The sequence below is a fragment of the Lacerta agilis genome, chromosome 3 (genome assembly GCF_009819535.1).
Source record: "Lacerta agilis isolate rLacAgi1 chromosome 3, rLacAgi1.pri, whole genome shotgun sequence".
Taxonomy (NCBI): domain Eukaryota; kingdom Metazoa; phylum Chordata; class Lepidosauria; order Squamata; family Lacertidae; genus Lacerta; species Lacerta agilis.
The window spans coordinates 2,587,948-2,605,900 of NC_046314.1; the positions used below are offsets into that span (position 1 = coordinate 2,587,948).

General features: G+C 49.6%; 1 protein-coding gene across 1 annotated transcript; it reads right to left on the reverse strand.

The window, feature by feature from the left end:
* Positions 1 to 968: 968 nt before the first annotated feature.
* Positions 969 to 9,785, reverse strand: OTX1 (orthodenticle homeobox 1). The gene is made up of 3 exons (XM_033145616.1): positions 9,566 to 9,785; positions 7,717 to 7,868; positions 969 to 1,910 (listed from the first exon to the last, which is right to left on the reverse strand). The coding sequence occupies exons 1-3, from the start codon at positions 9,660 to 9,662 to the stop codon at positions 1,071 to 1,073; spliced, it is 1,089 nt and encodes a 362-aa protein (XP_033001507.1). The 5' UTR covers positions 9,663 to 9,785; the 3' UTR covers positions 969 to 1,070.
* Between the last annotated feature and the right edge of the window lie 8,168 nt (positions 9,786 to 17,953).

The window sequence follows — 17,953 nt, forward strand, 5'->3', positions numbered from 1 at the left end:
TCGCACCCTTTACCTCCCCAGCCCTCGAAATGCCTCTTTCCCTCACCTCCCCCCCTTACCAAACAGGGCATTCCTGTCTTTCCCAACTAGTGGAACCTTCCTCTTCCCCACCCGCAAAAATTATCGAGATATAAAAAGACCAAAAAAGTTTCAAGGGGAAGTCATGGCCGGGGGGGAAATATGAGATGCGCGTGGCTCCTTCGGTTTCCTGTACGTTAGGCTCAAGATATTGAGTTCACCTTCACCTCAGTTAATCAAACTAAAAATAAAAAGGGTCTCTGGAACGGACTTAACATTACACTATATACACAATTCCTGCCGTTTTTTGTAATACAATCCTACGGAGAGAACTGGGGGAGAGAGGAGAAGAGTCTCCCAAGGAGATTGGGGGGATTAAGAGCTGTACACAGAAGTCTGCAATCGGCATGAAAGCAAAAGGCGCTTCCTCTCTCTCACCTTTCCATGGACGAGAGTGAGCGTTACAAAGCTTACAGCAACATGGCTGAGGCAGGGGAGGAATCCTGTGTGTGAGCGGGTGTGTGTCTCCAAGGAACATGTATGTGAAAAGAAGGAGAACGAATTTAGATTTAAAGTTCTCTTCTGTTTAAAAATAAGAGCACAATGCGGAACATAATCCCAGACAGCGAATAAATAACACACCAGGAGTCAAGCTGATAAGAGAGAGGCGGAGAGCAGCAGGTCTGATCCAGCAGCCTTTTAGCCGCATCCTTGGTTGTGTGGAAAGGAGCTGGAGAAATAGGCATGCTATTTGGACACAGGTTGCTTACACTTCTTTTCGTGTTCTTTAAATATTTTTTTGAAAAAAGAAAAGTAACGATGAATTGGTCTGAGTGAGAAGAGGCGGTTTGGGGAGGAGGAAGGCCGACGCTTTGGTGAGAGCGCGCAGAGACTGGGGCGAACAAGGAGGACGTCGGTGCTGGGCAGAGGCTGCGCCGAGGAAGTGTGGCGAGAGGGAGCTGGGTGATGGGGCTGCGGGTGCTTGAGCGGAGACGCGGCTGGCGCTGCCTTCCTCCTTTGGCTGGATAAAACCTCCCCGCGAACGGCCTCCCTCACAGCACCTGGAAGCGCCAAGAGGCCTGGTCTTTGTAGTCCAGGCAGTCCGGGGAGTTGAAGTTCAGCTTCCAGGAAGAGGCCGCGGCTGGGGCCGGTTCCTTGTAGTCCAGGCAGTCGGAGGAGTTGAAGGCCAGTCCGGTGCCCCCGTAGCCCGGCTGGTGGTGGTGGTGGTGGTGATGGTGATGGTGGTGACTGGAGCCCTGGCCGAGCGGGTGGTGCGGGTGCGGGTGCGTCGCGCCAGCCATGGAGGAAGGCGCCATGGGGCTGAGCTGGTGCGCGTGAGGGTGCGCGTGCATGGGCAAGTAGGAGCCGCAGTCCACCCCGCCGAAGTAGGACGAGGAGGGGGGAGGGGGAGGCGGGGGAGGCGCTGGGTAGCCCTGCCCGTAGCCGCCGCCCTGCCCGTAGGACATCGGGTAAGAGGCGGACGGCGCGCCCGAGACTGAGCGCTGCATGCAGGACGCGCCGCCGGGCGCCAGGGGCTCCGGCACGGCGCCAGGCGAGATGGACGCGGGGCTCCAGATGGACGAGGCCGCCACCGCAGAGGGCGCGCTGCTCAGGGACGCTGAGGAAGACGACGAGGCCGACCCGGATCCGGCGGTACCGCTGCCAGCAGGGTTGCCCAAGGCCGCTGCCCCGCTCGCCGGGCCCGAGGAGTTGGAGCTGGAGGAAGACGACGAGGCGGAGCTGGAGACGGCGGGCGGCGTGAACTGGCCGCTGCTTTCGGAGCCAGAGCTCTCCCGCGCCGGCGACGACTTCTTCTTGGCCGGGCGGCTCTTGGCGCCGCTGCCGCTCTGCTGCTGCTGGCGACACTTGGCGCGACGGTTTTTGAACCAGACCTGCAAGAAAAAAGAAAATAAAAGAAAATGGGGGCGGGCGGAACAGGCAGCCGCCCGTCAGTCCCCTGGGACTCTTCCACGAACAAGTGACACCCTGCTCTGCCACCCAGTCTCTTCCCCTCGCCCGCTTTGGCACACGCACATCGCCCGATCTCCCCATTCCGCCCTCAGCCGTCTCCCACCCAATGCAGAAGGCGCTGTGTGATCGCAACGAAACAGAAAAGTGCCAAACAATCTCCATCTACGCGGAATGGAGCGCGGGGGAAGAGGCCGTTTAGCAGCTGTCCAGGTTAGCCTATCACCCTCCATCACTATTCATGTACACATCCATTTGCCGGCTTCTCCCTCTTCCTACGAGTGGTAGCCTAATCAGGAGCCACTAGGGTCTGGCTCAGCGCGTTCTCTCTCGCCAGTCTCCACACACTGAGAAAGGGAAGGTAAGTCGCTGGTACGACCCAGAACAGAACCCAGCTAACAAATTCTGGGCGACTCTGGAACCCCACGTAGCCACCACAAATCACACCCTAGCCAAAACACCCCCAGACTCAGCACCAGCCTCGCATGACACCCACCTTCCATTCAGGTGAATGAGGCAACATCAAGTTATCCTCCTCCCAGCACGCTCCTGCAGATAGGGGCTGCCAGTCCACCCACATCCATAATGTCAAACTATCAAAAGTAGGAAAGGGGGTGAATGTCTACACCAGTTCCACCAACACAACTCTATCCAACCAATCCTCCTTTTAGCCATTTATAAATTAAGCTGACAGTACAGCACTCCAGCGCCTCATGCACCTTCTACTAGTAACACCCAAGAGAAGCAGGCAATGAGCCAGCCATCAGCGTAGGAACATGCGAAGCTGTCTTATACTGAGTCAAACCATTGGTCCACCTAGCTCAGTATTGTCTACACTGTCTGGCAATGGATCTCCAGGGTTTCAGGCGAGGATCTCTCCATTCAGAAACTGGAGATTAAATCTGGGATTTTCTTCTCCTAAACCATTCATGGCTGTGGAGCTCCTTGCAGCTCCTTCCCCAAATGATTGCTATTAAAGAATCCTATTAGCTAGATATTTTATATGTAGCAAAGATGTTAAATCCATTCCTCCACCTGTCCTCCTCAAATATCTAGCAAGGAGGATTCATCAGCACCCAACAGACAAACACTAGATGTGGACAACTGCACCCCTAATTAAGCATCCATCCAACAGAACACAGTGTTCTCTTTCCGACACCATTCTACATTCCCATGCCTACGGTGAGAGGAAGCAATTAGGAACAAAGTTCTCAGCCGGTTTCGTTCAACAGTACCCAGCTTGGCTCCCCCCCTAAATATATATCTAGATCTATCATCTTAATATACCCTGCTTTATACTCATATGTTTTAGGAGATAATATAACTCTCAGCATACCCAAAACAGAAACCATTTGCTTGTTGCAGACACACCCACCCCAGTACGTAGCATCATTAGTATGCTTTGTGATTAGTTAAGAGCAAGCCAGCATTTTTACTGTGTCATTCCTTATCCTTCAACCTGTAAGGCTAGAGTCAACAGGTAGCATCCTATCCTGTTGCTACTGTCCACTGTCTACTCTTCCTTTTGCTCGTCAGTCGGTCAGCTCCCTCATCTACATCTCCAAAAAGTCTAAGACAATCAGTATCCTGCATCCTTTAGCAAGCTCCTAGATAAACTCTGCTCCACCAAACTACATGGAACAAACATGAACCAAATCCATATCCAACCAAAAACTATCATAACAGCCACTGCTTTAGTGTACACTTGCCCAGCTGAGTCTACGGCACAAAAAGGCAGGGAACACCACTCAGTGTTGTCAGGATGAAAGGATATTAGCACCAGCATGATACAGTTGCTACCAACATACTGAAGAACAGCCAAATGAGTCTTGTTTCCCATTATTGTTACTTATGCAAGGTCGTCTCATCAATTCAACAGGTTCCTTCACACTTTATCAGCCAAAGTTCTCATCTTAACATGAGAAAATCAAGTTGTAACCAGCATAACGTCAGTGCCAAGGAAGTACAGCCCAGTCACCACCCAGTGCTCTGTTACAGCCAGTCCTTCAGTGAAATCCCCAGTAGAGTTTCAAGACTGTGTCATGTTGAACACCACCTACATATCATTTCACCAACCGTCTGACAGTGTGATGAGCACAGAATTTTTGAAGTTAAAACAATTTGCTTCCAGGACTTAGCTGCTTTAACACCATCGTAATCACAGTGCACTTATCTATCCTTTATATGGAAACCCAGCTCATCTTATTATCTGACAGACAAGATGGAGCACCCTTAATCACTTTGTGAGAACTGGAATTTCAGTGCAGCAATCCAAGTCCAGAGAACCCACAGTATGGAATTCAGGATGGCTGTAATTCTCACATAAGTCCCCCCCCCCCGCCTTCCATACAGGTTATCCTTGTGATATTCAGTAAGAAGAGTTTGGATTTGATATCCCGCTTTTCACTACCCGAAGGAGTCTCAAAGCGGCTAACATACTCCTTTCCCTTCCTCCCCCACAACAAACACTCTGTGAGGTGAGTGGGGCTGAGAGACTTCGTGTGACTAGCCCAAGGTCACCCAGCAGCTGCATGTGGAGGAGCGGAGACGCGAACCCGGTTCCCCAGATTACGAGTCTACCACTCGTAACTACTACACCACACTGGCTCTCAGTAAGCTTTTATGAATCTCAGCCTTAATCACTAACATTTTAATCATAGATTTTTTTTTTTGTTAAGTAACATGCCACATCAGCTAGTAGCTATTTCCCAAATACAATAACAGTATGGGAAACAGACTTAATTTCAAGTATGTTTGCAGTGAACCTTGATCAGAGTAACACCCTTTCCAATATGTGCTTTACAGTGCTCAGAAGTAAGTCCCAGTGAGTTTCCAATAGGGCTTGCTTGTAGGTAAATACATGTAGGAACAGAACCTTGGAGCCATTTTAGTCATTACTAATGTCCTACACACATAGCTGTGATCAATTATGTATAGTTTCACTGCATGTACATGTAGTAAAACACAGCCTGCCAACATAACATGCATGCATGCATGCATTGAAATGCCACAATGACATGAACTTTTTAATTCCTTTCTATTCCAGGTAAATGCTTTCCATGTAGAAAACCCCTTAGGTCTGAAATGACCCTCAAAGAGAAAGAGAACATTGACCAGAATATTAGCAGATAGGAAGAATCACACCTTGCACAACAGAGGTGTGGTTGCATTTTAATTACAGGTATATTTACAGTTCTAAAGAGCAGCTTTATGGCCTAACTCCTATCTAGTCACTAAGGCTAATACAGCAAGGGAGGTATGGTCAGGAAATAGTCTATGACTTTGATTCAGCAGGTTGAAACTGAATCCCTCCTTTTCCATGGGTTGCCAGAGGAAACCTCTGAAATAAGCTGTAGCCAGATGAAGCTGGATTACATAAAGGATGGCAGGCTTGGTGTGATGCCAAGCCTAGCTAAGTGGGACATACGTACCCCAGAGTTGTGAAGACTGCTCAAAATCTTATCAGCAAAATTTTTCAAATGCAAGAAAAATTAATAAACACCCTCCGTTCACTCTAGCCTACAGCAGCTGCAGCTGCATCCGAATTAGCAGAATTTAGTTCTAGAGGTGCCCTTTGTTGACTGTTGGGGACCCATCTGGAGGAAAGTGGACTTTAGGGAAATAAAGGTTTGAGAAATCTGAGCTCAAAGTGCATTTAAAGAAGATTTTCTTCCTAGGATTCTGACTTGAGCCAGGATGTGTATGCATACATACCCACACCGAATCCAAACACAGCAACCTGAAGTCTGGCAAATTAGTGTCTGCCTGCTCCTAGTCTTTTGGAATAAACTGAAAAGCAAACCCCCATATATGGCAAAGCCAGTGTGTGAGTTTCAAGTCAACAACTGAGATTAAGGGAAATGTATGTGTGGGATGAGGTGGGAAGATAACAAAACAAAAGCCTCACATAATGTAGCAACTGGGTCACAATGTTTATTTTACTAGTCCTGGGGGAGTCAGCTGAACTACTTCAGGGTCAACAATGCCTCTTCAATGGGTCTGCACCAGGGGTGTAGCAACCCCCACTGGTGCCTGGGGTGGAGCTTTTATTAAGAGGGGGCAGACAGTGGCTCCACTGCCCTGCAGCACCCAGAGACACCCAGCAGCCCCCATGCCGCCCTGCAATCCCTCCTGGCACCCGTTGGTAATAGACTTCAATTGAAATTAATGTGATTTTTCCTAGAAAGGTAGAAATCTCAACAAATTTAAGTTGTAAATAAGTCCTAGTGAGAGACTTCCAACTAATAATGTTTAAGGTTCTGCTCTAAGTGTATTTAGGATTATATTGAGTATAACACATATTTACTTGGTCATATTTTAAGGAAATTTGCCCCAAATGTGCCTGGGGAGGAGAAACTAATCTCACGACGTGACCTTAAACATACTGAAACTGATTTTAAGAGCTCCTATTGTAAGATATGACTCCCCTTATGCTCGTGGGGTTGCAAGGTATGAGGAACATACTGGCATATGTGGTGGGGCTGTAACTATGTACACAAGTTCTGGGATTAGGCGGCAACAGAAATTAGTATTATCATAGACAAACAGGTCACTCTGAGCTCTCAGTTACGTCTTTTATCTATTTTTGATTATGGCAATGCCAATCTTATTTGTAAACGATTCATTTTATATTTGCTGCTTGCTTAGCAGCTTCTCAAGGATGAAAGGACACATCTTGCTAGTCTTCGGACTCATGGTTCAAAAATGTTGTGTTTATTCTCATTTATTAAAAACTGACTCATAAGATACATGCTTCCAGGGGCGATGCAGACTCCTCAGATTTTACATTGTCTGGTCGTTGTTCATTATTTACATGACCAAACAACTCATGGTTGCCACACTCGACACTCCTACTCAATATGATTTTATCTGGTGATGTTTATGAATACTTAATATATTTTGCATAAAAACGAATCCTGTATCCCACCATGGAATATCTTTTATGCTATCCATTCTCTTTATTTAGCTCTATTACCTTATATTGTATTTTCATTCTCTTTGCCCTTATGACATTTTACGATGCATTTTAGTTTGTTGTTTTGTTTATTGAATTGGCATTTTTTTTTAAATTAAAGTTTAGATTTAAAAGGTAAAAAGAAAACCCTGATGAAAATCAGTGGGGTTTAAACAAATTAAGCATAATCCAACAAAAGTCAGTCGCACTTTAAAATTAAAAAGCTAAGCATATTTGCTTGATCTCAAACCCAACTGAACTCGATGGGTATCAGTTGGATCTAACTTTTGCTGGGGTGTGCCCATTTATCTGTGTTTAGGATCGGGATTGTTAGCCCCCTGACCAGTGAGAAGGAGAAAACAAGTCAATAGAAAGGGTCCAGCTAATCTTTATATAGCCAGGGGGAATCGGACCTTGACGCCAAACGGAGGCGGTTGCTTAGGCTCCAACATGCGGCTTCAAAGCTCCTAATTGTGATACTTTGGGTTATATAAGTTCTTTCGCTCCAGCATTGGCAGGTAAGAAATTTTAGCCCCAGTTTAACAAGAGAGGCCTAGTTAGGTGCGAACTCAGGGAAGATATGGCCCAGACAAGAAACGAGGGGGGGGGGAACCGCATGTTAAAACAAAGCGAACGTTCCGTGGGTGAAGTCCTTTCCTGTTTTCGAGCGCGCCCCGCAAAGGGAAGAACAAAACCCCAAGCGCCCCCCTTCCCCGACCACAAGCCAACCCTGCCCTTCCGCCCCAGCTTCGCTGCTTTCCCAAGGGCCATCGGACCTGGACTCTGGACTCCGGCAGGTTGATTTTCAAGGCCACTTCCTCTCTCATGAAGATGTCCGGGTAGCGGGTCTTTGCGAAAAGCGCCTCCAAGACGTCCAGTTGCGATCGGGTGAAGGTGGTACGCTCCCTCCGCTGCTTCCGAGGGGTGGCTGCGGGTCCCGGGACAGAAAGACAGGTGGCATTTAGGACCCATGTCGGCATGGTCAATATCCGCCACCGCCCCTCCCTCCGCCCGGTTCTGGATGGGGAGGAGGGGTCGCTCACTCTCTACTCTCTATTCCAGCAAGCGAATCAGGATGTGGGGGCGGGGGACACACAAACAACTTAAAATCACAAGGACAGCTCCAAATATTTTTAAAGGCGCATAAATATAAACACAAAGCGTCTGTTAGAAGTGGGGGGGGGGTGTGAGAAACTCTGCGGACCACAGGGCAGCTACTTGGGAGGAGGGGGGGGGGTAAGTGCAGAGGGAAATTCTCTTCGGGTTGCAGACTGAGTTTCCTGAGCGGCCTCCGACGTAAAACAGCAGCTCATTTGAAATATCTGAGTCTCTTGGCGACAACCCAGTTAAAATGGAAGTATCTGTACTTAAATAGATTATTTACAGCCCAGTCATTTAAATAATTTTTTTAAAGAACTTTAGTTGGAGGTAAGTTCCAGGGAAGACCTCAGGACTTGAATCCTCCAAGTAAAGCTGCAATCCCAAGTATAATTTACTCCCCAGTAACTGCAGCAGAATTAAATCGGTGCTACTTTGCAGAACAAACACGCTTATCAGAATTACGGTTTGGTTTAAAGCTGCAGCCCTGCAATGGGAGCGAGTTTCACTGAAGTCGGCAGAGGGTTACCTCACAGTGAAAGCCCGTAGGATTGGGCTGCCTGCGCATTCAGGGTCAGTAGAACTCAAGCATTTCTGAAGGACAGATAACTTCTTGAGCTGGGGATATACAGCACTTTCTCGCATTTTGTATATGCCACGACTTCCGGCTTAACTGAGTTGTGGATCAGGCTATAACAGCATTTGAAAAGACACGGGGAAACCCCATTAACACCCCATTTCTTCATTTCTCAGCATACTCATCCGTGGGGGCGGGGAGTACTGTGGAGTTATCGACCCGGGGAAAAGAAAAGATTGGTTCCTAACTTCGGGTGGGCAGCCCAAGTTCGCAATCAAAGGATTTCACCCCCACCCCCACTCAGTTCTCAAGCACGAATAACCTCAGGAGAACTAACATTTAAACGTGTTTGTATTTGGCTTTGGGTGTATCCATCAAAGTGCAAGTAGTTCAAACACACACTTGTTTTATTTGTAATATTGTCAAGGCACACACTCAAACAACAACAAAAATCGGGTCTTAAAAAGTAACTCAAAATCTGAAACTTGGCAACTCACACTTTGGGCAGTAAACATTTTGCTAGTGTGCTCCCCATTGCTTATAATTAGGGGCTAAATACCAAATCACCTGTTTAAAGGTTGGCCTGGGGTACTAGGGTGCCATGAGAAATAAGCATTTTAACATTGAATTAAACTCCAGGAAAATCAGCAGTGTTCACTTTCCAATACAGGGGTAGTTTAGGATACCACAGGTAAGGGGGGTGATAATAAGAGTGGACAATTCAATTCTGGAAAATGGTTTTGCTGCTGACCTGGAAAAAAATATGATCTATCAAGAACTTTATCCATAGGTTCTTGGATTCCTTTCCCCTTGTAGAACCTCTAGAATAAATTGAGGAACTATTTTATTTCAGCGGCATAAATTAAATAGGAGGCTGCTTGGAGGGGCTCGATCTGCCTGGCCGAGAATCAGTGGGTAAAAGCAAAAGAGGGTTGGCTAATGCTGCTCACCCGGATACCCCACGGAAGGGTGAAGAAGATCCATCGCAGGTCCCGCCAGCCCCAGCCCATTCATGCCATAGGGGGGCTGTTTGAGGTAAGACATCATGCTAAAAGCTGGAAAGATTTTTCCAATTTATCCACACACAATTAGAAATGTTCTTTTCCCCAAAAGGCGTGTCTTAAAATTCTTGGTTTGTTCGTGGGGTTTAAAATTTAAAAAATAATAATAATTAAAAGATTGATTCTTCCAAGGAGGTGGCTGAAGGAAATCCCAGGGGCAGGAGAGCCTCTCACTGCAGTCTGCAGGAACAAAAAAACACACGCACAAGACAGAGAACAAGGCAAAACATCAGTTTTTTCCTAAGTTTCCACACAGAGCTTGCCTATTTTACTTCCCTCCCTTTCCAACAACACGACAGTAAGTACTGGGCAGGTCCAGCTGTTTCCCTCTCATTTATTTGACTTTCAGATAAAGTCAAGCTGGAATATAATTTTATATACAGCTATGGCAGATCCTAACTAAGAAAAGAAAAAAAACCCTCTCGAACGCGCAGGGAGGGAAGTAAAGCAATGTAAGACAGACTGTCAATTTAAAACAAAACAAAACAAAAAGTGGCAAGGGGTTTCTTCCAAACACCTGGTCCAGAAATAAGAAAACTCGGAGTTGGCAAGATTAGGTCTTTAAAAAGGTGTGCATTCACATACACACTCCGTATAAATAGGGCTTTTTTAAAGGACAAAAGTCAAGTCTCTCCGTCGCACACAAGATGGCGGAAATTCCCCCCACCCGCCAAGAAAAGGGGGGAAGTGGAATCAGAAAGTGACAGAGTGAAGAGGTGTAACCGGGTGGTGGAGTGGGAGTGGGGAAGGAGGTCTACCCCCCACACACACACACTTTTTTAAAAAAATAACTACAGCCATATTGCCATACAATCGCCGAGGGGCTTCCAGGGGGTACAATACTCCGTGATGAGGGAGATAAAGCAATTATTTAAAAAGATAATTGGATTAAAAATCAAAACGAGATACCAAAAAAGGGTGTAAGTATAATTAATTTGAAAGAGGGGAGAAGGAGACGCTTTAATTAGAAATGGCTAATGGTCTAAAAACAAACAGATTCCAGGAGTTGCTTTGAAATTCACGTTCCAAAGGCCCCCCCCCCCCACTCCACCGACGGAAGAGCTGCGGAGGAAGGCAAAGGAAGACGACACAACCAAGTTGCCTAATTCTCGCATTCATTTCGGGTGGTGGAGAGTAGCGAAGACTGAAGGCAGGATCCTAGGCTCTCTTACTAAAGTAATAAAGTAAAATTTAGGCCAACGCAAACTGACTTTCAACTAAATGAGTAAGGATGGTGGCTTATATCCCCGCAGAATCCCAATGCAGGCAAAATATTCAAGGTGCTGTAGCTGTTTTTAATTCTACAGCCCCTTAAAGTTTTGTTGTGGTTCATCGAGTCCAGATCCAGCAGGTTCATTAGCCAAGGGCTGGGGGCCCGGAGAGATGCACAAAAAAATAAGTTAGACAAACCAAGCAGATACAATAAAATAAAATCCCACATCCCGCAGCAGATGGTGGTGGCATTAACCTCAATTAATTATTGGCCAGAAACTTTAACTGGACCGCAGGCCATCCTGCTTCCAAAACCTATAGTCATTACAAAACCAAACCGAACCAAAATAAATAAATAAATAAATAAGAAACAAGAGCAAAAACTATGAAATGGGATTTAAATTTAAGTTTAAGTTTAAATTTTTATTGGGCAGTAAAGGCAGATATATGACAAATTAATTTAAAGCATTCCACACTCCTAAAACTGATTAACCTGTTGCTGTTTCCCATAAACTTAGATTTGCTTTAAAGTTCTCCTTGGTTTGATCCGAGAACGAAGGGATTTCTGCTTCTTCACGCGATTCAAAAAGTGAAAAGAAAGTCCATCTGCTTTACTTTAGCAAGCTGCGGTCCTAAGTGTACTGACTAAAGATTAAGGGCCTTTTTGAAACCCGTGTGGTTTCTTTTCGAGGAAACAACATTGGGATTGGGCCTTAGAGTTAGCAAAAACTTCAGCAACGCGGAATTTTTTTGTTTTGCTTTGACTTTGAGGATAGTTCCATTCTTCCAGCTCTACTTGCTTTAAAGTTTTCAAGACTGCAACACTCTGAAACATGAACACTTATTTATTTCAGTTGCAACCCCCCCCCCTCTTAAATGAGTTTTGCCGGGATCGCACTTGAAGTCAAGTTACTGGTAGGGTAGCCGTGTTGGTCTGCCGTAGTCGAAACAAAATAAAATAAAAAAATCCTTCCAGTAGCACCTTAGAGACCAACTAAGTTTGTTCTTGGTATGAGCTTTCGTGTGCATTTTGTTAATATCTCCTAAACAGCGGACCTCCCTCAGCGCCTTCTCCTTGGGCGCTTTTAATTTCAGGAAAGGACAGTTGGAGCGAGAGATCTTCAGACGAGGCACCTTGAATGAGGCCTAGGAATCCCGAGAGTGAAATCGGCCAGAGTCCCCAAGAGAAACAAGAGCGAGAGAGACCTCAAAGTAGAGAGGCCTGTGGAGAAACCGGGGGGGGGGGCGGCCTCTCCCCTTACAGCAAAAGGTCCTCCCGGACAGGCCCAACAGCAGCGAATATGGAGAAAGTCAACATTGTAACAAAACAAAACAAAAAAGTAGACTCCAAACATGGAGAGGTAGACTGAAGCCCCACCGAGTCCCACTTTGGACTCCCCGACCACGACTTACTCGGACAGTTTTCGTGGGGCTCCAGGTCACCCGGGTGGCCGTGGCGCAGGGAGACTTACGCGGACCGACCGAGAGAGGAGGCCCCGCGAGCTAAGCTGCTGGCCACTGTCAAAAGGGAGCGCGAGGGAGAGGAGGTCGACCCGCACGCCAGCCCAAGAGAAGCCGGCCAGGGGTCCCGGGGAGGCCCAGTCGTCGAGAGCCTATTCCCCCGTCCGGCTCCCCGGCAGCGGAGGAAAGCAGCCCGTGCGCTCTTTCCTCCGGCTGCCAGGTTGCGTGCCAAGAGGCCGGAGGCTGAGGCGGGACAGGGAGGGTTGGGAGCGGGGAGGCGGCGCTCAGCTTCAGCCGCCCGCACCTGAGAGAGCAAGAGGGGCGCGCAAGGAATCGGAGGGAGCGCCAACTTCGCGCCGGCTGCTTTGCGCCTACCGAGCGGCGGCGGCGGCGGCGGCGGCTGCAAGTCGGGCATTAAGGGGAGCGGCGGAACCCCGCTTTACCTGCAGCTCAGTAGTCCCCGTTTCCAGGGAGAAAGGCGGCCCTCCGCGCGCCCCGGCCCCGCGAGTCACAGCGGCCAAGCGAAGAGCCAGGGCAAGTTTCGAGGGAAAGTTTTCGTTTTGTCGCTGCTCTTTCATCTGCCCGCCTCCTCGAGCCCGACAGCAGGATTGCGCTGGGCCGCCTTCGCTGCTCCGAGAAAGGTTCCTCGACTGTCTCTGGCAAACACTTGGGCGAAGAGGCAGCGGCAACTTATTGCCCGGTCGGGGAGAGGCAGAGAGGGCGGGAGGAAGCTGGCTTGGGCGCGGGGGGAGAGAGAGAGAGCGGAGGGGAAAGGGGGGGCGCTTCCTAAGTGTGCTGTTCGGACGGCCAGGTAAAGGAGCCGAAAGTCCTGCCTCACCTGTAGGAGGAGGGAAAAGTGAAATAAAGGAAGCGCTTTTTTTACCTTGCCGAGGTCGCCGTCTTGCCCAGTTGTTTAGGTGATTGGAAATGTAGCCTGATGAAGATTGATCACCTTTCTACTGCCCTACCCATGTATGTGAGCGCAAGGCAAATGCGTAACCGAGCCAGCGCCAATCCCCAGCCTCTCTGCCGCTGAGTGACAGCCGCCCGGGCAATGGCAGCGCGGGATGAGTGCTACCTCCGCACGCCCCATCCCCCACTCCACCCCAGTCCCAGCCGCGCGCGCAGCAGCCCGAGCAGCAAGCGCCACTCTCCCTCGCGGCTCCCTCAGGGCGAGCGGCGCGAGGTTCCCCCAGCAGCTTCTCTGCAGCGTGGGAGCCGCAGAGGATGGACACGACCTGCCCCGCCCCGCCCCGCCCCGCCGCTTCAGTTCCTTTGAGGCAACTTCTGCTCCCTCAGAAAGCAGAAGCCAGGATACACTGTGACCGCCCGCCCGCCCGCCCGCCCCTCAGATTGGGACTCCCCTCGAAAGCGAGCGGGGGGGGGGACACGCGCGCAGGTCCATCCCTTCCCTCGGCCTCCCTTCTGCGCGCGGAGAAGAGCGCGCGCTGCACCCTCGTGCCGAGCAGGGGACTCTCCCCGGCTGAAGGCTAGAGTCGGTGTGGAGACCGGCCGGGCCGCCGCTTTCCCTTCGCCTCGCACTCGGCCCAGGCGCCCTTGGGCCTCGGTCCCCGCCCACACTCCGCATCCTCACCCCGCACTTCCCGGGCAGCCTCGGGATGCCATCTCCCCAAGGCGAGCTCCACGTCCCACCGCCTCCCCAGGTACGAGGCGAGGGCAGCCTTTCTCGGCCCCGCTGCATTGAGCGCGGGGTCGCTCTCTTCCTCCCTCCTCTCACAACAAATCGTGGCCTTCCTTCTCCCCGCCGGGTTTTCTGCGTCGTCGTCTTTAAATCATAGCCGCGTTGCTCTTCCTCAAAAGAAAGTTTGCTGCGCCTGATCTCGGGCGCTTTAACAGCCCGCAGGTCACATTCGTTTTGGAAGCCCGACAAATTTTCGCGGAATCCGCGAGGGGGATTCAACCGGACTCCGGAGGAGTCCCCAGTTATGCCTCTAACCTGGCAAGCCACCTCGAGCCACGGGTAGCTCTCTTCAGGCAAGAGGGACACCTGTTTCCCGCTCTAAATTCTGGGAAAGGCAGGTTTCTGTGGAGAGCAAAGGAGGTCCAAGTGGGTGAGTATTTAAAGGGAGAATACAAACGTCTATAACCAGTATACGCCTCGATACATATATTTTGCACGGATTATTTCGATTCCATAATTCCAGAGCGCAAAAGCCGAAGTAGTAGCAATTCTAGTATAGGCTGCGGTGCGGGGATGTGTGCGCCAGTCCCCCCCCCGCCCATTTTTGTGTGCCATATGGAGCCCACAAGTGACCTGGGCGCCTGTTTGCTTGTGCTTCTCCAATATGCGCGTCGTGTGGCTGCTGGAAACCTGTTGCCCGCTAGTTGCAGAGGCAAGCTGCACACCTCAGCCTAGAGCAGTCGCTGGCTGCAACCTCAGAAGTCAGTCTCTCTGGAACCCAGGAGGCGTCTCTCATACTTGGTAAGTAAGTGTCTGAGGCCGATGAGGACAACTTTAATAAAACATAATCCGAAGTGACCTCTGATGCTAAGTGTATTTGTGGAACAGTAAATGTCCGGGAAATAAAACAAATTTGCCCCCAACGTCCTTTTGCTAAGAGTGTTACACGAAAGTTCAAGGGGCGTTAGTGGGTCCTCCTGCCAAGTAAGTTTCCTCAGGCTGCGGGTATAATCGTAAACGTTGTTAAAATGCGCACACGGGAGCCCAGATTGGTTCCATCTATACCTACTCTATATCATATTCTACAACACATTTCAGTTGTTGGTCGCCAGCCTGCATACGCCGCACGCGCATCCATCCATAACACACACCTTCTAAGCGCACAGACTGCGCGCCACGTCGAGGGTATCTAGTTCATTATCATAAATATTAATAGACACGAATCCTTTACAAAGAATTATTTCTACCCCCCTTTTTAAAGGAGAGAAGTTTTAATAGGAAAAAAAACTTCTGAACATACAAAGAGTAAAGTGAAAAGGAATTATAATCATCATGATGATTTTTTTCAAAGGGGAAAGAAACCCTCCGAATCAACTGGTTGCTAACAAAATGAATGAAAGCGAGGTTAGGAAGGGATTGGTGGCCGCAGCTTCAAAGTGAGGGTCCTCTAACCCGCTGCCCCCGCTCCGCTTTCCCCTTTTTCCGTGAGACACTTTCCCTTTGGAGTCCCAATGAAACAGGGTAACAGAATATGAGCGAAGCACACTGTTTCTTTAACTGCTTCTCAAAGGATCCGGGAGATCTTCTTAGGACCTTTAATAAGGCTTTGGTGCGGTCCTTTTGTTGATCTCTCAAAATCAACTCCTTCTAATTGAAGCTGGAGCTGAAAGCGAGCTAATGTTCAAAGGGAGTGACCGCCACAGTCCTGGCGAAATTACATTTTTCCCCCATTGAGGGGGACATCTAATCAAAGTGGACTGGAGGAGAGGCGAAAGAGAGGGAGAGAGGGAGAAAAAGGAGGTTTACAAGATCCTTCTATAGCCCACAAAAGTCAGCGACACGGGCACTTCTCCTCAGAACAAAAGCCGCCGCAGCCCATTCACAAAAAGTAGAAAGATGGGGCAGGCAAAAGAAGGGGGGGGCGGGAGAGGAGTGGAAGCGGGGAGTTCTCGCTGGGACCAGTACCTTGGCCAGAGTATGGGAGACCATTATCCATGGGGGACCTCCGAGCTTTGTGGGGGTTCTTTTCTTCTTTAGTGTCAGTCTCCAGAAACAGCCCCATCAGTGGATTATGGAACGGAGTCAGAATAGGGGTCCTTCTGCCCACCCCTCCTCAAAATTCAGAATTAGTTTTAATCTCCGCTTTCCCTCTGTAATAAAGCAGTGTGTGTGTGTGTCTGTGTTGTGTTGGGATCCTGATGCTGAGCCGGGCAGGCAGATTCCTCAGTAACGTGTTCCTTTGGCCTTCTCCGAGTCAGATTTGGAGTCTGGCAGCCGCCTGCCTCCGTCTCAAGCTTTGGATGATGCGATCAAGTCTAGAGAAAAGCTCAGAGTATCAAGTAGCACTAAACCCCTACGCTTTACTTCTCTCTCTCTCTCTCTCTCTTTCTGTGTTTCCCCCTCCCTCCCCCTGTAATAAGAGTATTTGTCTAATCCCAAATTGCAGGCGAATTTCCTTAATGCTCAGCCCATAAAACCCATGGATTAAGGGCAGGAAAGGGGGGCACGAGCAACTCTCAGAGCCAGAGAGAAGCCAGGGAGACACGGACACAAAAAAGTTTAGTATGTGGCGGGGGAGACGCGGACGATGCGGCTCTCGCTATTTCCCCCCTCTCTCTCTCCTGCAAACCTTCAGGTGCGGAGAGACTAAACCGGGCAGCAGCCGCAGACTCGCAGGAGGAAGCCGAGGCGATCTTGGGCCGCAGGTTCGGGGCGCTCAGAAACATGGCCTAAGGCTCTTTGCGTCTTTCTCGAGACACCCGCTTGGAAAGAACTTATCCAGACCGGCGTTGCTCCCCCGCCCCCGACCTTTTTGGAACCAGCTGGCGTCGAGCAGGGGCTCTCATTCAGGTGGCCCTAACTTGGCAGGCACAGGTAAGGGAAGGTGCAGCAGCAAGACGAGAGTGCTGCTCGCCGAGGCCAAAGGGGGGGGGTGAGAGTCGGAGATGATGGTCCCCGCCGTCCTGTGGTGGGTGGGGTGATCGTGCATTTTGGAGGCAAAGGGTCCCCAGGCGAGGGGGAAAGGGACATACATAAATCTCTCTCTCTCTCTCTCTCCTCGCTCAGCAGCCAGCGTGCCTCTCGCGCGCAACTTTACATTTCCAAAGTTCAGCTCCCTTTTTACACGCTAGGTGTTCTCTGCTGCTTTGGTGTTCGTTTTGTTTTGATGCAAACGCCTACTAGTCATAGCTCCGGGAAAGAGGCAGGAGCCTCTCTCCTAAGCAAGAGGCTTTCTCGTGAGCGAAGGGTTTCCCAGATAACCAATGACTAGAGTTTTAGGATGGACTCCGGATGGTGGAGACCCATCTTCGAGCTCTCCCCGCTCTTCGAAGGAAAACCCGGGGAGGCGCCCTCCTTTCCCTTCGGCAGTCCAGCAGCTTGAAAGAGAAGGAAGTGGCTGTGAGTCCCGGCAGGAGGGCCCAGAGCCGGGGCGAAATAAGCCCCCCAATGCTAGAAGGGTCACACGAAAGCTGAGCCCGAAAGTTGTTGTTCAGCCCGCAAGTTACCTGGAAGCAAAGTTCCAGGGGAGTCTGTGGCACCTCCTTTCCCAAAGGATTGCTTTTCACGGACTTGTTGGGCTGTGCAAAATTCGTAGCTTGCTTTCCTCCCATCTCCCTCCCTCTCAGGGTATCTAGAAAAAGTTTTCCCAACGGTGAATTTAAAAGACAAACAAACGCCAAACGTCAGCAGTTAATAAACAGGGCCTCTTCCGACGAGAGTTAGGGTTTCAGTAGAGAACCCCCGTTTCTGCCAACAGCGCCCTTTCCCTTTCTTGGTGGAAGACGAATTCACGCCTGGAAAGCCTCACCAAGCAAACCCCATTATCCTGGGGGACCCTTTCAGCGTAAGAGAGGACAGGCTTGGCTAGGGATAGGACTGGCTGCTGTATCCAGGCTTGTCACCTTTCCAGGCCGCTCGCCTGGCCCTTCTGTCCTGGGGTCAACTGAGTTTCAGAGTGTGGT

Bases quoted from the DNA above. Each gene is read 5' to 3' on its own strand.
- OTX1 (XM_033145616.1), bottom strand. From the start codon at position 9,662: ATGATGTCTTACCTCAAACAGCCCCCCTATGGCATGAATGGGCTGGGG. The intron at 7,869-9,565 runs GTGAGCAGCATT...CGGGACCCGCAG, and splicing joins CCCTTCCGTGGGGTATCCGG to CCACCCCTCGGAAGCAGCGG. The intron at 1,911-7,716 runs GTCCGATGGCCC...TTTTTCTTGCAG, and splicing joins TGCCGGAGTCCAGAGTCCAG to GTCTGGTTCAAAAACCGTCG.